Source organism: Zingiber officinale, chromosome 8B (genome assembly GCF_018446385.1).
Source record: "Zingiber officinale cultivar Zhangliang chromosome 8B, Zo_v1.1, whole genome shotgun sequence".
Taxonomy (NCBI): domain Eukaryota; kingdom Viridiplantae; phylum Streptophyta; class Magnoliopsida; order Zingiberales; family Zingiberaceae; genus Zingiber; species Zingiber officinale.
The window spans coordinates 11,800,808-11,824,830 of NC_056001.1; the positions used below are offsets into that span (position 1 = coordinate 11,800,808).

Consider the following 24,023-nt stretch of genomic DNA (forward strand, 5'->3'; position numbering starts at 1 on the left):
TACTTACGTAATGAGAATGGACAGACACCTATCACTCTATATCCAAGCATGGCTTGACCATGTCGACCACCATGTCTTGAGCAGATAAATTTTCTGCTGAAGATAATTGTCTTTTTTTCCCCCCTATGGATTCTCTGGTACCATGTCTGCTCATTTCTATTTCATTAGATTTTGAGTGACTTAGCATTTAAGAATGAATTTTGAAAATATCATATGTTAACTTTATAAGGAGACAAAGCTATTCACGTCTAGAAGTACTCCGTAAGCTAAACCAACTCATCATGCTAAATCAGTATCTTCTAATCCTAAAGGTGCACTAAACTGAAACTTAGGGCGAATATAACGCTCAATTTAAATTGTCATTGATTTATTTTTGGCTAGTCTTGTGCTTTATTATTTTTTTTAAATCAGGGAAATGTATGAAAAATACCGTCTTAAACCCTAAACCCTACATAAACTCTCTCCCCATTGTCAAATCTCCAACATATACTCGAGGTCTACCACCCATCCCCAAGCCACATCATCTCTGTCGACAAATCACATTTAGTGTGCCATTTGAAATATTGCAATCAAAATGAATATTTTGACAACTATCCACATTTTTTAACTTTTGTTATTCTAGGGGGGGATAATACAATCCAACAATAACTGAAAATAAAAGTTTGCTAATCAAGCAACATCTCAAGCTTATTTCAGGCCTGCTTACAACTCCAGAACGAACTAGAACTAAATGTTCCTATGCAAAATTCCACTCAATGTCCGCATTTACAGATCCGGATTACTTTAGTTTCATAAATATGAAAAACAATGAGAAATCTTCTGGGCAGTTCTTTGTTTGGAAAGGAATACTACAAAATCTGGAAGCAATATCCCTTCACAAGATTCAAGGTAAATAAATATAGGTAATGGACACAAATTCTTGCGACTTACTCGTTCTCCCCGTTACTTTCAGAGCTGACAGGTTCACTGGTTGCCCAAATGTAAAATAACGTCTTCCAAAGGAAGTTAAACAATAACGGTGGTCATCCGTTAATTTTTTGTCAATGGAGTTAGTTTGTGGTGCCCAAGACCAATGCTTTCAGTTCAGGCATTTTGCTTTCTAGTAACTCCTGTTGGCTTAGGATCCTGTCATATGAACAATCGTCTTCCTGCACAGAAGAAACAGGTTAAAAAATAAGATTAATTAGCAAATAATTAAAGAAGATGGCCAACTTTTGTTTATAGCAAATAATTAGCAACAATAGGAATATCATTAAGTCGGAAATGCATGATCATAGGTCAAACCAAATGTTCTCAAAATAGTCGGGAATCTTAATATTTGCATTGTTATCAATCAGATGATAATCAAATTGTAGCCAGTATAAGTTCTTTTCAAAGTAAAATGTGCAATTCAGAGCATAAAAAACCTCATCCCTAATCATGCTTTCTCCGAACTTGTGATGGATCGTTGGCCTGGTGGGGTAAACATGGATTTTTCTCTCAGTTTCGTTAATTTACCTAGTCAAATTAAAAGCAATAAAAAGACTGGTTGCTCCTAGTAAACAATCTTAAGTTGTTTTGATGATTTAAATTAGAAAACACAATCTGAAGTCTAGCCTACCTCCATTCAAGGAATTGTTAAAAAATTGTATTGTGAAATATCATCAAAATAATCTTGAAACAGAAGTACTGTGGTAAGGTAAATAATGGAAATTTTAAATAGACAGCCATGATGAGCGTTAGAAATAGGCCGTTGCAAGAAAATAATAGTGAATATTGATAGTGTCACTTTGCCTTCATGTTACAAAAAAATATATCAGAAAGAGAGTGCAAATTTTAAAACTCTAATTAAGAAACTCACATCTCCAGTAGCAGCAGATTGCAATGCCAATAAAGTCACTGTTATCTTATGATACTCCATCAAGTCCTTGTATGCAGAATCCGGTAACTTCTCCTGCCAAATTTTGGAACACTAATTGAACACCTATAAGCCAAATTATGGAACACTAATTGAACACCTATACAATATACAACTTAGATTGTGATTTATAAAGATAAACATGAATGTTCAAAAACTCAAACGCTGCTTCCTTGGGTTCATTATGATTAAAGGGATGCAGTCAAGACTGAAGAATCATATCTCCATTTCAGTTAAGCGTCTTTTGCTTTTGACAATTTTCAATGCAGAAGTTGGCAGTCTTCTCTCAGCATTTGGCTAAGGATTTAATATGAATACTAGTATACAATATTTCCTTTTTCAAAATTGACCTCTTTGGATATTGAATTGCTTCATGGTCTGAAGGGGAGCCTTGGCGCAACGAAAAGTTGTTGCCACGTGACCAAAAGGTCACGGGTTCGAATCCTAGAAACAGCCTCTTACAAAAAGCAAGGTAAGGCTGCGTATAATGAATCCTTCCCTGGACCCCGCATGACAGAAGCTTCGTGCACCAGGCTATCCTTTTTTTTTTCATGGTCTAAAGGTTCTTTTGAATGTTTAATGTGTTGAAAGGATGAAATTTTAGTTTGTATTTATAACTTTAGGATGAAAACATATGCCTCTGTTTTCAAATAGAATAACCTTGGTTCATAAATTTCTCCAAACATGGCTGCCACGGAAATGAAGCAATAAAGTACGGTTAAGATACTTAATTGACAAATGACACAATGAAAAACATGTACTTTAGTTTTTCTTTCCAGTTGATGAATATAGTCCACGGTTTTCTTACAATAGATGGGTGACTCAATAAAATATGATACATTTGAAAGGGTTGCAAATTTCATAATTGAAATGTTCGCTTGGTTAGAATATGATTGAGTTTGCCTAATTAGGATGCAAATTGTTAGATAAAATATGAAGGCTTAGCCTAGTCCAGGGCATGAAGCTCTCATGCATAAATTTAACTTATGCCAAGAGGCTATAAATATAGTTGTAATCTTATTAGTGCAAACAATGACTAAGAAACCAGTTTGTAACTTCAATGTGTCTTTTGACCTCAACTAAAAATGAAACCAATCCAGAGTTCATGAGTATTATCTGTATATATTAATTACCATATTATCTATATATATTAGTTAATATATATCTGTCAATTAACTAATTGTCAATTAGCGTCAATTAGCCTAATTATAATTTCATAAGGTAGATTCCTAGTTTGTATATAAATATGTCTCACTCTTATGAATTCTTTTATCTCAAATAACATGGTATCAGAGCAACTTCAACATTAGAGTTCCATCTCTACCTCTTTACCTCTCACGTGCTTGTATCTCTGTGGTGCATCACCACTTCACTGTCGCCCACGTGCACACAGCTCCACCGATCGATCACAACCTCCTCACCGGGACTCTTTCCTTCCCTCCTCTGTCCACGCACAAAGTTGGTTGTTGCTCGTCGCCGCAGGTCGCTATGGCGCCTCCCCTTCCTTGGTGTACAACGCATGAGGCCGCTCCTGTGCTGACCTATAGCTACACAAGGCGCCGCCTCTCCTTCCACGATGTCATCAACTCAGATTCAGGCCGCCAAGCAGCCACCATGTCAGCCCTATCCCCGGCGACCGTTGTCGCCGCCGCTCTCTCAATACACGTCATCAGAAGCACTGCCGGTGTAGCCAAATCTCGGCCGCTAGCCTGGACCTATCGCCCTACTTTCCTCAACGCAAGCAACACCTAAGAGCGCTTGGGTTTGTCTATACTTGTTAGTTTGAATATTCCTTCGGATTCTTCTCTTATTTGACTTCCTTTGAGAATAAGTCTTATAGCTGAATAAAAGCCTTCTATTGTGACAGATGTGGTGTCTATAATGTCTAAAATCACAGACTATAAGCTAAATGGTTCGAACTATTTGGATTGGAATAAGATTATTCGTCTTTATCTACAAAGTATTGACAAAGATAGTCATGATTCGAAGCAGACATGGCTCAAAGAGGATGCTCGCTTGTTCTTTCATATTCGCAATTGTATTGATAGTGAGGTAATTGGTTTGATCAATCACTATGGATTTGTTAAAAAACTAATTATTACTTGAAATTTCTATACTCTGGAAAAGAAAATCTCTTCCACATGTATAAGGTTTGCAAAGCATTTTATGGAAAAAAAAACAAGATCAACCTTGATCAATTATTTTATAGAATTCAACATATGAGGAGCTTAATATGTTGCTACCTTTGACGCTGAAATGAAGATTCAACAATGTCAACGAGAGCAGATGACTATCATAAGCATCCTTGCTGGCCTAACTCCTGACTTTAAGTCTACTAAGTCACAAGTTCTCACAAGCTCTCTGGTTCTAAGGTATCATATTTACAAGATGTATTTAGTCGTGTTGTCCGTGCAGAAAGTACTGCACGCGTTCCAATTAGTGGTGCTTTGGTGAGTTGCAATACTAATTATGTACCTGGATGGAAACATAGGAGGTGATTCACAGGACTTTGAAACTCGAACACCGAATTCGGGTGGTATTATGTGCAACAACTGCCCTACGAAGTTTGAGCGTAGAAAGTTTCAGTATAAAAATCAGCAAAAACACTTGGCCCATATTGCAACCACTAATGATGCCTCTGATAAATCGGTTCTTATCTCTGCGGATGAATTTGCAAAATATTAGGGATCACTCAAGTTTTCATCTTATCACTACTATTGCTAATTCAGGTAAACAAAACGTATGTCTTCTGTTCTCATCTTCTAAATAGATCATTGATTCTGGTGTCACAGATCATATGACAAGTAATTCTAGTTTCTTTTCTACTTTTTAGTCCAAAGCTAACACTCCTATTATTACTTTAGTTGATGGGTCTCCATCATGTGTTTATGAGTTTGGCACTATCAATCTTACCCCTTTGCTTCCTCTATCTTCCATTTTATATTTTACCTAATTTATCTTTTAATTTAATCTCTATTAGTCAACTAACTCGTAATCTTAATTGTTGCATCTCATTTTTTCCTGATCATTGTTTATTTTACGATCTTTTGATGAAGAAGTTGATTGGTAAAGGACATGAATCTGCAAGCCTCTATATTCTTGACACATTGCTCTCAAATTCTTTTGCTTGCTCGAGTGTTACTTCTTAGGTTGGGGCATTCATCTCTCCCTTTGCTCAAAAAGCTTTGTCCGTAATATGGTAAGGTGTCTTCATTAGATTGTGAGTCGTGTCAGTTTGCAAAACATCACCGTCTTATTTTGATTCCTAGAGTAAATAAGTGTACTACTATTCCTTTTGAATTAGTTCATTCTGATTGATCATGTCTGAGAACGTTGACAAATAAACCATTGGTGAGTTAGAGGGGATGCTAACTCGGTCACCAATCGTCTAGGGACAAGGATTGGAGGGGAGATTTGCTGGAGCTGGATAGAATAAGATGAAAGAAAGAGGGTTAGAATAACGGTCAGGGGTTCCTAGCGTAGCTACTCTGACGCTCAAGTTTTTGGCAAGGAGAGCAAAGAGTTGTTTAAGGTTTTGAATGTGTGTGTGCGCATACCTGAGCTTATAGGGGTGGGCTACCTTTTATCGAGCGACAGTTGAATCCTACATTCTCCGCGTATCCCGAAATTCGCATGATTTGTTATTTACTTCCTGAAATAGTCAAAAATCCTAAGATTCATGCGATCGTTATCTTCTTCTTGAAATAGTTTGAAATCCCGAGATCCACGCGATTATTATCTACTTCTTGAAATAAATGACGACATTGTCTTCTAACTGAGAACGTCATGGAGTCAGGGGTGTCGTTAAGTCGAGAGGCGGCTCGAAGACAACATGGTGATTGGGATCGTCATGAAGTTGAGATTCCACCGAGTCTTGGGGCAGCTCAAGGACGAACAACCCGAGGTCAGGGACTACTGGTATTTTAGATCGTATGGACTCGGGGGATAACTCGACTTTTCCTCTACTGAGCTTGCTACCTCAGTAGGATTGTTAATCTCCTTATCCACGTGGTGCCTTCTGATATCACTAATATTTGGGTCCTTGTCCTATTTTGTCTAAACCTGATTTTAGCTATTTTGTTACTTCTGTGGATGATTATTCTCGTGTAACTTCGTTATATTTAATGAAAAATCATTCTCACTTATTTTCTTTGTTTTGTGTCATCCATCCGTACTTTGCAAATAGATAATACCAAGGAATATACGTCTAATTTATTCTAATCTTATATGGGTCAAAATGATATGCTTCATGAAACCTCTTGTGTTGATACTTCATTCCAAAATGGTGCGGTTGAACGTAAAAACAGACATCTTCTTGAAACTGCATAGGTCCTTTTATTTCAAATGAATGTTCCAAAAACTTTTTGGGCTGATACAGTTTCTACAGCATGTTCTCTCATTAACTGCATGTCACGGTGAGATCCCTTATAAAATCCTTTTTCCCAATAAGTCGTTTCCCGTTAACCCTAAGATATTAAGTAACACTTGTTTTGTTAGGGATGTTCATTCACATGTCACTAAATTAGATCCCAAGTCTGTGAAGTGTATCTTCCCTGGTTATTCTCATCTTCAAAAAAATTATAGGTGTTATTGTCACAATACTAACAAATATCTTGTCACATTTGATATTACCTTCATGGAAGACACACCTTATTTCCCATCCTCGCCTATTCCGACTTGTCAAAGGGAGGAGGATGATTTATTAGTGTATTCTATCACATCCTCCGCACTCATCCCGCATCCGGCTCTTATCAAGCCTCCTATTATTCAAGTCTATTCTAGACGTCAACCTCTTGATTCATGTCTTGCATCTACTACTTTGTCATTAGATCGAGTCTCGAGCGATGATCTTCCTATTGTGTTACGCAAAGGTAAACGGAGTGTACTTATCCTACTTTTATTTCTTATAACAACTTATCGTCTTCCTCTGGTTCTTTTATTGTTTCACTTTCCTCTTGTTCTTTTATTGGTTCACTTGACTCTATCGCTATTCCTAAAACTGTCAAGTCATATCTTATCCTATTTAAAAAGATGCAATGATAGAGGGGATGAATGCTTTAGATGGCAATGGCACTTGGGACTTTGTCAATCTACCTTCAGTGAAACAAGCTATTGGATGCAAATGGTATTCGCAGTTAAAGTTAAACTGGATGGGTCAGTTGTCATATTAAAAGTCCGTCTTATCGCTAAAGGATATACTTAGACCTAGGGATTATTTTAACATTTTTTTTCTTGTTGCAAAGTTGACTTCGATTGTTTATTTCAATGGTCGCTACTCATCATTGGCATTTACATCAACTTGATATCAAGAATACTTTTCTTTATGGTGATCTTTAGGAGGTGTATATGGAGCAACCTCCTGATTTTGTTGCTTAGGGGGAGTTTGCCGTCTTCGAAAATCTTTGTATGGTATGAAACAAAGTCCTCATGCTTGGTTTGAAAATTTTAGTCAGGCTGATGGAAAATTTGGTACAATGAAAAGCAAGTTTGACAATTCTATGTTCTACAAGTAGTCAGGAGTTGATATCATTCTATTAGTTGTGGATGTGGATGATATTGTTATCACTAGAAGTGATATTACGGGAATCTCATTTCTTAAATCTTTTATTCATATTCAGTTTCACACGAAAGACTTGGGGTGCTAAAGTATTTCTTGGGTGTTGAAGTTATAAGGAATAAAAAAAGGTATATTTCTATCTCAGAGAAAATATGTCCTCGACCTGAAAAATTAGGGGCAAAGCCTTGTAGCAGTCCAATGACTAAGAACATGCACCTCACAGGCCATGGAGACTTTTTGAACATCCTGATAAATATCGAAGGTTGGTTGGTAACTTGAATTACCTTACCGTGACTTGTCTAGATATTGCATATTCGATTAGTGTTGTTAGTCAGTTTATCTCATCTCCAATCGTTCATCATTGGATAACGTTAGAGTAAATTTTATATTACTTGAAAGGAGCACCCGGACAAGGTATCATATATGCAAATCATGGGCGCACTATATTTAATATTTTTCAAATGTAGATTGGGCAAGTTCCTAAATGGATAGAATATCTACTTCAAGTTATTATATCTTTGTTAGAGGAAATTTAGTCTCTTGGAAGAGTAAGAAGAAAAATATTATGTCACGATCTAGTGCAGAGTCAGAATATAGGGCTATCACACAATCTATGTGTGAGATAATGTAGATATATCAACTCTTGACTCAAGTATGACTTAAAATTTAAGTACTAGCAAAACTGTGGTATGATAACCAAGTTGCTCTTTATATTACATTGAATCATGTGTTTCATGAGCGAACTAAGCATATTGAAATTAATTGTCATTTTGTTCGTGAGAAAATTTTAAAAAAAAACTTAATTTCTATAGGATATGTAAAGACTAGAGAACAACTAGAGGACATCTTCACAAAAGCTTTAAATAGGGTTTGGGTTGATTATCTTTGTAACAAGTTGGGTACGATTGATATCTATGTTCCAACTTAAGGAAGAGTATTATTTGTATATATTAGTTATCATATTATATGTATATATTAGTTAATATGTCTGTCAATTAGCTAATTGTCAATTGGAGTCAATTAGCCTAATTATAGTTTCCAAAGATACATTCCTAATTTATATATAAATATGTCTCACTCTTCAATAACAATTATTAATTCATTTTCTCTCAAATAACAATGAGAAAATAAGAAGATCACTGATCCAAAATAACTGAGCCACATGGGTTACTATTGTATAAATAAAACAAAGGCAATGCATAAGTCTACCTTCAGCCGGGAAATAGCAGCAGATATGGCCCTTCCAGGAGCTTGAAGAGCTTTATTATAGACCTAATAACATTCATATAGATTCAAGTAACACGAACATATAATACTACTAAAAAATTCAAAACATATTTACAACACCACACCTGCATATACAGCAAAGCAACCACCTTAGACAAAAGTTGAACTGGGTCAGTTTCAATAGAGACTTGTGATGTCAAATCCTGATTAAAAATCTCAGTGTCAGAAGCATCATGAATTACATGATTCACACTAGAAACATGATAAATGGTGAATCTCCCAAGAAATAGAATATCAATAAGTTCAGCATCCAGTTGTATATGAAGAAAAGGATAATTAAGCTAGTTCATGTAGAAAAAAAACATGATAAAATCAAACATGACAAGCGACCACTTGTTGATGATCATATAGCTGAAATAAAGGATTCAAATCTTGATGGCGAAACCATAAAAGCTAGTGTTTACTGGTTTTATCATTAACCAATATGCAACTTCTCCAAAATGTGATGATCTCAGGTAAAGCTGAGATGTCCTCTCAACCAAAGTGGATTATATTCCCAGTCTGCATGTGGATCAAACCAATCAAATAAGCAAGCCAACAGGATACATCTAACTCAGTTAATGGAAGAGATGAGAAATCAAAATAAGTGATGTAGATGTAGTAATTAGTCATCTCAATTTCAAATTGGGCTTGGGTATAACAAATTTAGCAATTACTCCACAGTCCATTGAATGCTGAGATGTAGTAGGTTCACATGGTGCACAAGTTATTAGTTATCGCTTTGTTTCATGGATAATAAGAACATCAGTTTGTTTTAGCTGGGTTTGCATATTTAGCTTATGGATGTGACCCTCAAACCAGTAGACCAAGTTGAGATTAGCAAAAAAAACTAGTAGAGGGTGCAAAAATGAAGATTTCAGGAGCCCTAGTAACCAGGAAAGCTACTGAGCCCTCCATTTAATCCCTGCATGGCTGCTCTAATAGTTGGCTCGTCATTTACCCGTTTCAAGTTGACACTCGGCAAACCCATATCATTTATAATTTATTTATTTTTTTCTGAAACAGTCATCAGGACACTAGGATTCATATGTCTCATACTTGTACCAAGTCAAGTAGCATAAGTTGACCAAGACCACTTCCACTTTTGTTTCTCTTATGCTCAGTTTACACCTAGAAGAGCAAATCAATTATGGAAGGGAAGAGATCCATTTGTGCTAATTTGTTCTAAGTTTATTGAGTGGAAGGGCGAAAGAAGGGAAGGGTCCTCGTCTTTTCAGGTGAAGGCATGCAGTGGCATCTAGATGGGAATGAAGCATAACAAGCGTGTGGTGGGTGGCGGACGCATGGCTGAAAGTAGGCGTGGACGTGTTTCAGATGGCAAGTAGACACATTGTGAGTGCAAGCAGGTGGTAGAATGGCGACCAGCTACGGGATACAATGAGTGACGAGAAGAGCCTCATGAAGGAGGGAGGTAGGAGGATTGGAATGTGATCACATGACAGGTCAAGGGATCAAAAGTGTTTTCCATGAGATTTTGGGCAAATCAGATTTTAGCCAAAAATGAATCTGCAGATGGATTTGTTTTCCATCCTTTGGATAATTGTGCACCTAGAAGACTGGGGAGAGTGCTTTGATTCTCACCATCTGCCCCTCCACCATCCGTTCTTTGAAGTAAAGAGAGCATTACTCTCCTATTCCTCCCCCCCCCCCCCCTCTCTCTCTCTCTCTCTCTCTCTCTTCTTTTATAATAAAAGCAAAGTGGTAGCATGTTAGTACCACATTGAGATTGAAATCTTGACGATGCACAATGGGAGATGGAAACCTAAAAATTGTACCAACCCATTTGTGTTATATCTAAATGATCAAAGGTTTCATATGACAGTGGCAAAATATTTATCTGAAAAAGATGCATGGAATCATATAACAACAACAACCAAGCATTATCCTACTAGGTGGGGTCAGCTATATGGATTTTTTTACGCCATTGAGCTTTATCTCCAAGCCCGGAAAAAGGAGGAGGGTTGCGTTAAGTTGCCCGCCAACGTTAAAACTATGATAAATATTCAATGAATGAATTCATTAAACTATTGTGCATGGAATCATATATAAAACTAAAATTATTCATCGGATAGGTGCCACCTTTGAACTTAGCAGTCATAACTAGTAAGATTCTTAATGATCAAATGCTTTCTACAAGTGACTAACAAAAGTAGCAAGTGGATTATTGCACATTAGCATATTGCAAAATCATCGGATGTTAAAAAAAAAAGGGGTGCCCTAAATTCCTAGTACAAAAAATAAAAAATAAAAACTGAATGTACCTTACGATAAGAGTGCAATAGTGTCCTTTCCAATTTTTTATCAAGCTTCTTTACTAGTAGGCCACTGCATGATGGCATAGCAAATACTCTGATCATCCAGAGGACATAAAAGTTCAAATTATAATCCAAAATGAAGTAATTATTACCTTTCTTCCACCAAATCTCTTAATGTGGTGATGAATGTATCTAATCTCTGCCAGTGTCAGAAATAAAAGCAATTAATATGACTGCAACTGTGATGCATCACAAAGTAACATTGACTTTGGAATTTAACAATTGGAGTACACAGAGCACAAGCAATTGCAAATTTCATACCAAAAGTAAGTTGATCTAACCAAAGTAACACCGACTTAGGAGACCAATTGCAATAGATGGTGATTTGTTTACAAAATGAGTTACATGAAATTATACCTTCCAAGCAATTTCTTGATTGTTCCTAAACAAAACAATAAGCACTTGCCTGTACTAACATTATCAGGAACAAAAGCAGGCATACAATATCATCATTTGTTTTATTGTTTAGAAGTAAGAAAACATCCTTTCTCAAGATTTATAGACAACCAGACATTGATCAGCTCCACTTGTCTACTTATTCAAGTCCACTTATGTTTCATAAATTGAAGCTTTTGCCAGTTTGATTCATCAAAACAGAGGGCTAGTGTCTACTGTTGAATATTTACATAGAAAATTATGTATGATTTAAGAGTCAATTCCAGACATCTAACCGAGGACTCTAATTTCAAAGTCAGGAAAAATGCTGATCAACTACCCGACATAAATAAACTAAACATTTAGCAACTAAGATAACAAAAGAATTGCATTGTAAAGATGGAATGAGACTCCTGTTATAGTATATTAGAGAACAAAAGCTACACAGATAAACAAGTACATGCCAAATGTAGGAACTAAAATTTTTCAAATGAAGGACTAACTTTTCCCTCAAGTGCTTCTACTGCTGTTTGAGCCTTAACTGCAAAAGAAGCTGGCAACCCTTTTGCCTGCACTAAGAAAACAAAATTGGAACACTGGGCAAATGATTACTATTTAATAGATGCAGATAAACCTTATCCAGCCTGTGATATTAAAGATAAATAAACAACTATAGCTTTTTGAGTTATTCCAAACCAGAGAAACACGATCTGCACAAGTGAGAGATACTGATTCCATATTATCGCAATCCTCGATATTAATGCCATTCATCAGATTGTTTTCTTTTTCCTGAAAAACAAAAAAGGAAAAGTTGTCATATCTATGCACTAAGCGCCCGTCTTATTGCTGGTTCAGTCTTTGAAAAAGTTGTTAATATTTTCTGAACTGAGAAATGGGATATTGATAAGAAAAAAAATAATAATCAAGTTTCTGTCTATGAGGAAAAGCAAAAGTGAAAGAATCTGTGATTAATTAAAACAGGAGCAGTGCAATAATAAAGGATCACAACAGAGGGATTAGTGCTAAATAGCTTTTCTTGTAAGGACACATTACGACTAGTGCTAAATAACTTTTCTTGAATCAAACTGAAAGTAAGTTATAAAATATCTAAGAGAAGTACTTCATTCCAAGGTCAACTCCACCAACTGTTTCTTGGATACGATGAGAAACACATGGCATAAGATAAACCTTAGTAAGATGTAGATGCAATTGTATTTATGGCTAAACATTTTCTTAATACTTCAGGTACACTTAATGATATGCAGTATAGCTTGGATATGAACACTAAGACTCCTCAATTTAAAACTTTCAGAAGAACATAGAGATGATTGGAAATAGACAGCTACTATCAATACATCATCATTTACCAAAAATATATAAATGGGAGATTCTAAAATATTTGCTAGAATGATAACATGTTCATAATAGATGCTATAAGATCTTATACTTACTAGGGTATACAAAAGTTTGTCAACAATGGGAGCAGCCATAGTCTTCAACAAATGCTTGTGTAAGATTACCTAATACCAATGTGAAGATAAGCTTGGATCAACCTTTCATTTAAAGAGATAAAAAAAAAATCTGTTTAGCAGAAGTTACAGAAACTGAAGGGTCGTCCTCAAAAAGCTCTAGTGCTTTCTCGTAAAGCTGTAGATCCAAGAAAACCTAAAAATCATGAAAAGGATGCAATCATACAGTCAGAGAGTCGCATGCACACAAAGTGCAGTAGCTGAAAATGGAAGGAAACAGAAACTTAAAAGATAGCTTATCAACTCAACGAAGGAAAGTAAGTAACAAACCTCATCTAGCTGCTTCTGCAGATTATCAAGTAGCTTCCTCCTCTTTTCAGAATTCTCTAAGATAATTGTATCTCTTCTTTTCATCCACGAGTTGACAAGCATTGGCCTTAAATGGGACGACAGATGTTTAACCAATGCAAGTGAATCCTCAGGATCTGATGAATCAAATATAGCAGTTAATATTCTGTGCAAGTGATCATTTATCAATCCATAATAGATAAGATTATTTGATACCTCCTGATTCTCCCAAATCTGGAGCAAGTAACAAGATCTTTTGCTTTATCCAATCTTCAGAAGGAACATTCAAACTATCCTCTGTTAGTTTACTCGAACCTTTTTTAGCAACAGATTTCACATCAAATACATCCAAAGACCCTGTATCCCTGTTTTTTCGTTGATTTTTTTTTGATTTACCAGGAAGGTTTTCCTGGCTGTCAAGATTGTCTTCAGTTGCCCCAGTTTTTCCTGATGCTGTGGATTTCCCTTTTTTCTTCTTTCCTCCTTTTTCTGTAACATTATATTTGCTGCCGCCATCATCTCTCTCTTTTGATTCATTGTTTGGATCTGAACTGACTCCAACCTTCATCGAACTAGCAGAATAAAGATTACTGCCAACCCCTTGACAAAGTTCATCCATTTCTTTTTCCACTCGCTCAAAGAGATCCTGTTTAGCAAGTGCTCAAATTACATATAAACAGAAAGAATCAGATAAACAAACAAGTTTCAGAAGATCTTTTTTTCCAACTATAATAACTAAAGTCTAAATCTCCAAAAACGCAAGGCTTCAACAACTGAACATTAGGTCTAGCTTTCTATGATAATCAACAAAGATTCAAGATTCAGATGTTTGAAATAATGGTGAAGACCAAAGTTGTTTGTATCCTTCCCACCAACAAGCCAATAACATTGAGTAATGCAATATTGATGCTCAGATGTCAAACCAAATATATGATAGTACCGCAACATCAAACCGCTTGATAGTAAGTCAGATCATGTTTGTTTCTCTATATTCACATATAAAACAGCAATGAAATTGAAAAGCTCATTCTAAACAGCAAGAAAATAGAAGGAAAATGAGACTAACACAGAGAAGAACACTAATTTGATGTCAATATTTAAAAAACAAAAATCATCAATACTCTGACAATGCACCCCATCACAAGTAATTGTCTACACTGTATCACAGGATCTTATCTTTGCCAAATCTTTAAAAAACGACATTGCACTAGACCTTTCCAAAAAAGGAAAGAGAAAGTAGCTATATCCATCTAATAAAGATGCAACTTTGGCATAGACTCTCTTAAGATATAATATCAAAACTGAGGTTAACAATTGTAATCTCGACAAGAACCATAAACTATAATGCACAAGAACAATAGTGTTAATGCAGTATACAAATAGAAGAAATAAACAAAATGAACTCAGGTCTGGTTTCCCATGAGGGAAGAAAACTAGGAAAAGAGAGAGGGTAGGAGAAAATTCAAAGGACAGAGAAATATTTTCCTAGTTTCAGTTTGCTTGGAGGGGATAAAAGAAATAGAGTTTCACTTTCAACAGTTTTCTTGAAGAAAAAGAAAGAAGGAAACTTATATTTAAAAAAAAATGGTAAAACATTATATATATGGTCGAAGTTGAGCTCCATTGCATGAAAACAACATATTTTCTTTCCAAATCGGGTGGAAGGGAATTTGGGCCAAAACAAAGAAAATTTTCACCAGTTTTTTTATCACTCTCTATCAGAGAAAGGATCTGAGAAAATAATTTCAATATCTTGTTTCCATCCACATTTCCTTCCCTCTTAGGAAACACGGCCTAAAACCCAAAGTAATCTAAGTAATCTAAATTCTGCAAGAATAATTTGGTGCAGTGTCATTTGTAACCTCTAATTTGCATTTAAAGTTAATGTTTCCATATCACAATCATTCTGGAGATCTCCTTCAGGAATCTAAGTTTCAATAATATGAATTATAGTTTTGCTCAAATAACAGTGTTTTGCTGCCTTTTCAACCAAACTGCCAAGATGTTTGTCATGGGGGAAATAATAAACATACTTAAAAAGTGCTAGATAGATCATGCACAAAAGTTGAAGGTTTCAAAAGCACAAACCCAGCCACCTATAAAGCAAAGGGTAACAAATTAAGACGATCAACCAAAAAGAACTCTTAGGCAATCACATCTTGTTCTCTCAAACTTAAGCAGGATCTATCTTTTCTGTTCTCATAGCCAAAGGCCCTAAGCACGATTCATCATCTGATAATGATCATGATCCAACAAACGTATGAACTAAAGAACACAGTAATCATCTAGTAAACAGTTTCACATAAATGTCAATAAATTTTCCAGTCAGAAATAATTAGTTCATGCAGGTATTCACCTAAACAGAGTTAATGACTGCAAGCACAGATCTGAACTCAAGCCAAACAAAAAACTGCAGGCACAACCAAAACAGTAAACATGAAATGAGGTAAAAGCAGCTGAATACTTCAAAGTGATGCATCCATTTTACTTCCCTGGTTAAAAATAGAATGTATAACCATAAATAAGCAGTTCGTGTACTGTCATAACCAGCAACAATAATTCAATGAGGCATGCATAGAGAAAAAGAAAACAAATATTTACAATCCCTTGGCAAAATTGTTATCAGATAATGGATTTTGGCATCTATGAAAATATAAAGAGAACCAAGATAATGGATTTTGACATAAGAATGTGACTACAGCATTCTTCATAACTCACCTTGACAAAGATGCTGCTAAAAACACAAGATTCGCCCAGTATAATTGCTTGTGAAGACTGCAGTAGAATACAAAGCATGTCAAATGTTAACAAATTCGAGACTAAAACAGAGAATTGAGTATATAACCTTAGTTGCTCTCTGCAAAGATGAACAAAGTGACAAAATTTTCAGAACATCCTGCCCACCAACGTATGGTGGTAGAACTGAAAGTACATCAATCCTGGATGAAGATGAAAATATTTCATACCAAAATGTCATCGGTAGTGAAAAAATGATAAAAGAAACTTTAACAGATCAGGCTGTCACATTTTATTTGAAGAACAAGTATGGTTTAGCATTGAGAAGGTGGAATCAATCAAGTGCGACTTTTTTTTGTTTTTAATTAGTTATATGTATTTACTTATAATGATACTGATATTACTTATAATATTACTTGAATTATAAATTTATTGAAATTGAAAGTCAAAGAAATCTTAGATTATCAATATAATTTTTAAGAAATAGTAACAAACCTATTTCTTATAAACTACTTCTCTGACTACCAGCATGAAGAAACTTAAACGTACTGAGGATGGCCATTTTTTACATAAGTTCAACAAACTTATTGCTGCCTACAAATCAGAAGCAGCATGCAAACTCATCCCAATGTGTCAGGTTAATCTTCTTCTTATTTCCCCTCATTTACCTTCTTTGGATAAGTGATAGTATTGACCACATTTGTTTTACTTATTTGTTAATTTACTTATTTACCACAATTCATCCATAAATGTAAATAAAATAAAACTAATTGACCTGAGCATTAAAGAACCATTTCACCATCCTTTCATCACCAGCATTCTGCCAATATGCACCAAACTAAGTCATGACTGCTTTCTTCGACATTGTGTTTCCACAGACACAGTGAGATGAGGCTACAGATCAAAATTCTAGACCCGGAATCACTTCAATCCTCCTATACATTGTCCTCTAGCACCAGAAATAAAAAGGAGTGTGACTTTTGACAGCAAAAGATTTCAAGATCAAAGTCCCTTGACATCCCATGGGAAGTGAACTAGAATCATAAATGGGATGACCACAATAGCAAAAGGGAGCTTGACCTCTGGCTCCATGGTTGATCACGAGCTCATCCCACTCCATAATGGTAGGAGGAAATGGCTTGGAGGTGAATCTGAGCCAGGCGTCAGGGTGATGGACGAAGGTGATTGATGCCAACCTGGTGAATTCCTCTACTTCCTACCAGAACAGTGGCTCATTTATATGGGACTGGGGGAATGTAGGTGAAACAAACTGACAAAGCTGCAGGAGTAAAACTCCCACCGACACATAAAGAAGCTCAGCACCCTCCGACTTCACATGGATGCATCTCCCAGATTAGAAAATTTATTATTGCATTGATACGCATGCAATTTTTTGTGCTTGTATTCAAAATAGTGAAGTGGAAGGGGCACTTGAAATAAAACAGACTGTGCAGGTGGCAAAATGGGTAAAAAACAATCATGTGACCTGGGAGATGAGGACTGTGACACAGTCCTCAGTCACTCTAAGTGGATAAGCTGAGGACTGTGACAATAAACCTTACCAACCCTGCCTTCATAGGCAAGTGTATGCGAGTCCACTCTGATTTTACCCATTTTGCCACGTGGCAAGTCCTCAGTCCCTCTAAGTGGATAAGCTGAGGACTGTGACAAGAAAACCTTACAGCTCTGCCTTCATAGACAAGCGTAGGCGAGTCCTTCCTTCCAATCATTTTACTAGAAATGGAACTAACATACTTCTATATGCCTTCTTTTCTGGTGTTGTCCTCCTAACTTAGAAGAGAGAGAAAGATATACAACAAATGAACAAGATGCCTGTTAAGGGAAAATGCCGCAGGCAGATAAAGGGTTCCCTATCCAAGTCTGATCAGTCCTTTCATCAAGAAGCGTCCTTAACTTAAGATTGGATTCCTACGTGTTATACCCTTGGCTTAACGAGGAAATAGCAGGCTTAGTTGAGAAAGAAAAGTACAAACAGTATATTGTATCAATAAACCATTGTTAACATGCACATAGCATTATTACTTTATTAAATAACACATTTTTGTTGTAAGCGTACAATCACATATTGCTTGAATATCATGCAAAAAAAGTAATTGATCACTTGATATAATAAATAACTATAAGCATAAAAATTTATGGAATTAGTCTCACACATGGTACTATTTCATTATGTGTTATATAGATAAAGAATGTAACAGTACTCTTTTCATCATAAGACTAATCTCTTTCAATTTGATACCAAAGCAGCTTAAAACTCCTAGAATTATAAAAGAGTCCTACAAAGAGTCTTCTTTGTTCTATATAGAGTGGAGGATAGTAGGCCACCAACATGTGATAACACATCTACAGCCTCCCCTCCCGTACCTTATTCCCCTTTCTATCCGATTGAAGACTAATGTCTCTCTCTGTCTTTCTTCTTGTTTCCCTTTGACGAATAAGAGCAATTTGGATCCTCCCAATGAGGTTTCTGATTCTTACTCTTGGGCCTACACAATACTATGTTGACTTTCTAAGCTGACGTCCATGTGCACTTCTCCCACATTTGCACTGTCAGATTCACCCTAACCCCAGGGTCCTAATTGCTGCCCTCTAAGTGTCACCCTCACCGGCCTGCTCTAAAATCTTGCACCTTGTCAACGCGAATATCATAGGCATTGATCCAATGTTATCTCCTTCATTACTCCCATAAGCCTAATGACTATCACTCCCTCATCTTTGTCAACTGCATACTTGAAAGTTGAAATTGTAAAGTTCAATAAATTGACCCCTCCCTCCCTCACCCATGTGTGAGATTGTCTCCCTCCCTATTGTTGTAGCTAACAGATTCACAAAGGTGGAATAACCTATAATCTTGATGTTGGATGATCTGACAAAACAAGACTCACTACAAATCCATGTGGCTCATGGCCTTCAATCTCACCTATTGCATGATACAAATGATGCATATTGGCATCGTCTGCTACATACAATTCAGTGGCATCCTTCATCTGAACCCTCATCACTCTGACTACATGATCACAGAAGAACATTTACCTACAGGAAGACACCTCTTCTTTGTAGTTTATGAACATATGCATTATCCTCAACAGATGCATGAGCAACTTCACAAATGGAGGCAGATATTATCATCTCTCAGTTGACATTAAATATTTGATCAATTATAGACCCAGCACAGAAAAATGAATTAAGATACTAAATATTCTGTCTGTAAAAAGGAGCCAATTAGAGAGAGAGAAAAGCAAATTAAAATGCTAATGAACTACCTTATACTACTGACTACAAAGAGTAGTTTAGATTTCAACATTTGAATTTTGATTCAAACTCTTACCAGTTTCCATGTTCTACAGCATCTTCAATGGCAGCATCTAACATTTCAACCACTGATTGATGAACAAAAACTACATCCAGTGGAATACCTTCAGGATATCTGGACTATATTTGATTGTATAGATACGAAAAATAAGTATTAATAAACATTTCAAAGTCTGCCAAAACAAATTACGAATTAACATGACAGAAGCAACAAATTAAGCATACAAGATACCTGCAAGTATTGTCTAGGCTGTGGAATAGCAAGCTTATGTAGAACCTCATAGCCAATGTAGGAGTTCTGTGAGGCAATAAATGAGACATCTGAGCAAGGAACAAGTATTTCACTTCTTCATTGAACAAGTTTTGCAGTGTGTAATAACAGAGTTATGATAACAATCAATGTAGCCACAATCATAATGGAAACATTTCGGGCATCTTAGTCAACTGCATTTGCCACATTTCCATACTTGCAGCAAATAAGGGCCAAAGTACCATCTGACTAAGGCACACTACTCATACAAAATATTCAATAATCCTCTTATATCAAGCATATTGACCATTGCCATTCCAGGGCTAGGTTTAACCATGGGAAACAAAATAAACTGTTTGACTTGTCACCTCAAATGGTCCAAATGCCTAATTTCGCAAACCATTTCAGATCATTCTACTTAACCCCTTTCACACTCAACGCCCACAATTATCTAAATAAAATACTTAATTACCTCTACTTTATCTAGGTCAACCACTTATAAATACTACTTAATTCTTTGAGATTAAGTTCAAGTGATAGATCTTTGAATCAGCTTTTGTGAGAAGGATATGCACTGAAGAATGATGATTTCTGAGATAAATCTCTTTCAGGTTCAATTAATCATAATGCAAATGTTAGAATTAGAATCATAATCATAACTAATTTATATTTCAGAAAGCAGCAATGAATCTGAATGATTTAGTGAGACACAACATCCCTCTATTCTTCATTTTTAAAAAAAAAATGAATCTAGACACAATTACAAGTTTGACAAATTATGAAAAGATAAAGAATTGTCCAACATGTCATCTGTAATCCAACAATTTTTTTTTAATCTTTCTTAACTATAACCAGAGTATCTTCAAATGCACTAATACATCTCCTAGCCAACGCATGGATCTTACAATATTCAGACCAAATGTGAATAATTAGATTAGGATTCTTTCTTTAAAAATTGCATAAAACATATATTAAGCAGGAAACTGCAGGGGCACAAGCTCTCTCATATATTTCCTTATTTTTTAAAAAATAAATACCATAATCTTGATGGATGTTACTAGAAAATAAAAATTTTCCATGAAGCTTTAACTAAAAATAAAAAGACTTAGCTCTTGCTAATTTAAGCAGAGAAATAAAGAAGTTTGTGAAACCTGTGAGAAGAAAGAATCTACACTTTCCCTTTGAGCATGGGCAAATACCTAAAAAAGTTAATACAGCAATGTCAGAAATCTCAATGAAAAAAGGAATTAGATTATTCAAATTGAAAACAAAGAGATAGAAGATACAGATGGTGTCCATTGAACTCCTGCCCGTAATGATCCTAGAATATCACCTTCCTTCAATAATCCATTGAATAAGGACTGAAAAAATGTTCCATCCATAGAAACACCACTAGGACCATCTGTATCTTGGAGCAGCTGTTGCAAGGAACTCCATACAGTAGACAAGTTTGTAGGAACAGTGATACCTCTTGAAGCACCACGGACCATAGCAGTGATGCGTGATACATATGCTGGGGTGTACAACTGTCCACCTTCCAATCTACCTTTTATCTATGCAAAAATAATTTGATAAGTGTATTTGCTCAAAGTATAATATGGAATATAAGGCATAGACATCCATAGGAATCATTAAGATACAATGCAGTTTCTGGAATGTAGTTATACTGTAAGTCAAACAATTGTCCTAGAAGCCTAACTTATTGTCATTTTTTGAAGGTAAAGAAAAATTATCCATATACAACCTTATCATTTAATAGGATTCACACATTCAGTAAATTATTAGTTTATCCCTATCTTATTTATCATGATCGGAAAGAATTAAATCAAAAATCATTATACAAACTGATGAATGTTTGCATGTTAATTATAATTGAACTGTTTTATGAAGTATAAGAAAATACTGAACATCTTGTTCTAATTCAATCAATCAAATAGCTAAAAGTCATTTTCTTCTCAATATTGTGCTTTCATTTTTCATTTATAGAACCAAATAGTTGAAACTACAACAACTTGGTGTAAGATAGATAAAGTTTTTATATGAAAGAAAAGCAAATCGTGCAATTTTCCAATTTAGGCACATACGGACTGCAACTTTTAGAAGCATTGATATTAGATTTTAGTCAATTTTCTACATAAGGACTGCAACAAATGTAATCTAGTTCGAGCAATATCCAAGAACAAAAACTAATTTCAGTATGAGAATGTTTGAAAAATCAATTTATGAAGGAAAATTGTCTAAGATCAAGCAACAAGTGGATATCATAAGCAGTTGCACTATGTGAAAAAGTGAAACTACTTACAAGAGTTCCAAGGCGGGGCTCAAGAACAGAAACCGCCAACTCTGAACCTATTTGAAAGTGAGCGGCAATTTCTGCCAAGGATATCTGACTAGATTCCTGCAGCTTCTCGTTTATTTCTTCGGCCACAGAATCCCAATACGAGAGGGAAATGATCTCTCCATTGACCAGCATAAGGTGCGGATCATCTTTCACAATCTTCTGCGCTTGCGTTTCGATATGGTACAAATCCACACCAATAACATCCGAGAGATCAATGACGGAAACCCGTCCCAACTTTTTGATCTCCGTCTCCATCTCAAGCCTCAACTGATCCTGCAACAAGTTCACAAATTTATCGCTCTGGGAACAACATAAATCCGCGTAACATCAAGATCGCAACTTAAACCCAAAACGCAATCGCGATCCCGTACTTCTTCAACAAAACAACAAATTCTTTCAAAAAAGATGATGCTATCAAAGGAAAGTTGGATTATATATGAAAAGAAACTGGAACTTACAGAAGTTATGTATTCCTTGCCGGAGGCGGTGTGGAGGAGAACGAAGTCGATGATGCCAAGCTCGTGGAGCTTCTGGACTAACTCGACAACGTTCCGCTCCGAGAGGCGGACGCTGGACTTCGCCTGCTGCGCCGACTCAAACTGCCTCTGGAGTTCGAGGAGCTCTGCGTCCATCTTCAATTTCGCGAGGCTACGCTGCTCGAGGGCGAAAGTGAGGTCAAAGTGAGGCGAAACCCGAAGGGAGAAAGGAAACGCTTCGACCGTCTACTGCCGTTAGATATATATACGTGAGCATCTGCTATTGCTTACGGGTTAGGCTTAATATATTTATTTTTCTATTTATTTATTGGATCTTTTTATGAAAAATATTTATTGGATATTGATTGATAAGCTTATGTAAGATAGTAGATTAACATTGGGTTAATTGTATTCCCGTCCCGCTGTACAGAATATTTAGTTAGGTGTCTGATTTTTTTATAAAAGGTTATTGTTGTTGGATCTCGTTGGTATTGATAGTTAAATTTAGATTTGGATGAATGAAAAATAAATTAAAGTTAGATATTATATTATTTAATTTTGTTATTAAATATATAAGAATAAAGGACTTATAACTGACGGGTTTAAAGGACTTAACATCATATTAAAATCTAGTTAAGTTTAAGGACCTGATAACTGACATGAAATCTAGATGAGTTAAGAAATGACCCAATATCTTGTGGGAAGTTAGGCTAGGTCTACAGGACCTGATAGTTGGTCGAGTCTAGTTGAATTTGTAGACCTGACAACTACCAGGATGACTTAGTGGTGTAGGTACCATGCGGCCGGTAAGAAGAAGGTGAATTACTTGTCAAATGAAAGTAATGCCTTCTCGTTCTTTCAACTTGGATTAGTAGTATAATTCTAATAAATTAATTGAACAACTAATAAAATAAAAGAGGAAGAATTACTTGGCTACAATCTAGGTGATTGTTAATTCAAGATGTTGAAAAACTCACTAAAGCATTCTCCTTCGTTGTAGGCGAAAAAGCCTCTTACAGAAATTGACAACTCAAAAGAATGACTAGGGAAAAGTACAAGACTTGTTGTTCAAGTTGTTGATTAATTCCTAACTCTATGAGCCTTTTTTATAACTCTTGTAAAATTCTATCCATAGGTGGAAAGCGCTTTCAAAAGGGTTCAAGACGCCTTCGAGTGGAAAACTTTATCTGTCGAAAATAAGATTTTATCTTCAGCTAACATCTAGGGAAGATAAGGCGCCTTCAATATTATTCATGGAGGGCGTCTTCCAAGCTATTGAAGTTATCTTCCAAGCCATTGAAGACGTCTTCCCTGTAGTAGATCGGCTCCTTAGCTGATCTTCATCCTCGAGCAATCTTTCGCTCCAACTTCTCGTCCCTCGGAAACGTCGTGCGCATCCTTCTTTTCTGTCAGCATACTTTTTCACAACACTTTATTCCTCGGACGCACTGAGCCCGTCGACTCTTTCCCTTGTCATCCTTCTCGCTAGCTATGTCTTTCGCTCGACTTCTTGTGCTCCTAAGTTCCTACACACTTAGACACAAGGTTAAACATAATAAGACGTAACTTAACTTGGTTGACCGCATCAAAATTATTATAGGATACTTATAATCTCTTCTTTTTTATGTGCATAAAGTTA

At 35.9% G+C, this 24,023-nt stretch overlaps 1 protein-coding gene across 3 annotated transcripts; it reads right to left on the minus strand.

Annotated features, from left to right (window-relative positions):
- Positions 1 to 542: 542 nt before the first annotated feature.
- On the minus strand, positions 543 to 22,625 carry LOC122017918 (E3 UFM1-protein ligase 1 homolog). Of its 3 annotated transcripts, none has more exons than XM_042575638.1 (20): positions 22,367 to 22,625; positions 21,870 to 22,181; positions 20,854 to 21,120; positions 20,719 to 20,766; positions 19,550 to 19,615; positions 19,334 to 19,437; positions 16,094 to 16,187; positions 15,967 to 16,023; positions 13,465 to 13,894; positions 13,231 to 13,385; positions 13,031 to 13,096; positions 12,883 to 12,951; positions 12,128 to 12,220; positions 11,935 to 12,000; positions 11,149 to 11,195; positions 11,003 to 11,066; positions 8,807 to 8,884; positions 8,664 to 8,726; positions 1,841 to 1,933; positions 543 to 1,148 (listed from the first exon to the last, which is right to left on the minus strand). In XM_042575638.1, the coding sequence occupies exons 1-20, from the start codon at positions 22,538 to 22,540 to the stop codon at positions 1,050 to 1,052; spliced, it is 2,445 nt and encodes an 814-aa protein (XP_042431572.1). In that variant the 5' UTR covers positions 22,541 to 22,625; the 3' UTR covers positions 543 to 1,049. The 3 variants fall into 3 exon arrangements, 2 of the variants coding, with proteins under 2 accessions (XP_042431572.1, XP_042431571.1); XM_042575637.1 differs by having other exon boundaries at positions 1,841 to 1,951; XR_006121489.1 differs by lacking the exons at positions 543 to 1,148; positions 1,841 to 1,933; positions 8,664 to 8,726; positions 8,807 to 8,884 and having other exon boundaries at positions 10,998 to 11,066; positions 11,935 to 12,005.
- Positions 22,626 to 24,023: the final 1,398 nt, after the last annotated feature.

Excerpts from the sequence above, each read along its gene's own strand:
- LOC122017918 (XM_042575637.1), bottom strand. The coding sequence starts at position 22,540 with ATGGACGCAGAGCTCCTCGAACTCCAGAGGCAGTTTGAGTCGGCGCAG. Across the intron at positions 16,188-19,333 it reads GCTGTAGAACATGGAAACTG|GATTGATGTACTTTCAGTTC; the intron begins GTAAGAGTTTGA and ends ATCTTCATCCAG. Across the intron at positions 13,097-13,230 it reads TGCAGAAGCAGCTAGATGAG|GTTTTCTTGGATCTACAGCT; the intron begins GTTTGTTACTTA and ends CATGATTTTTAG.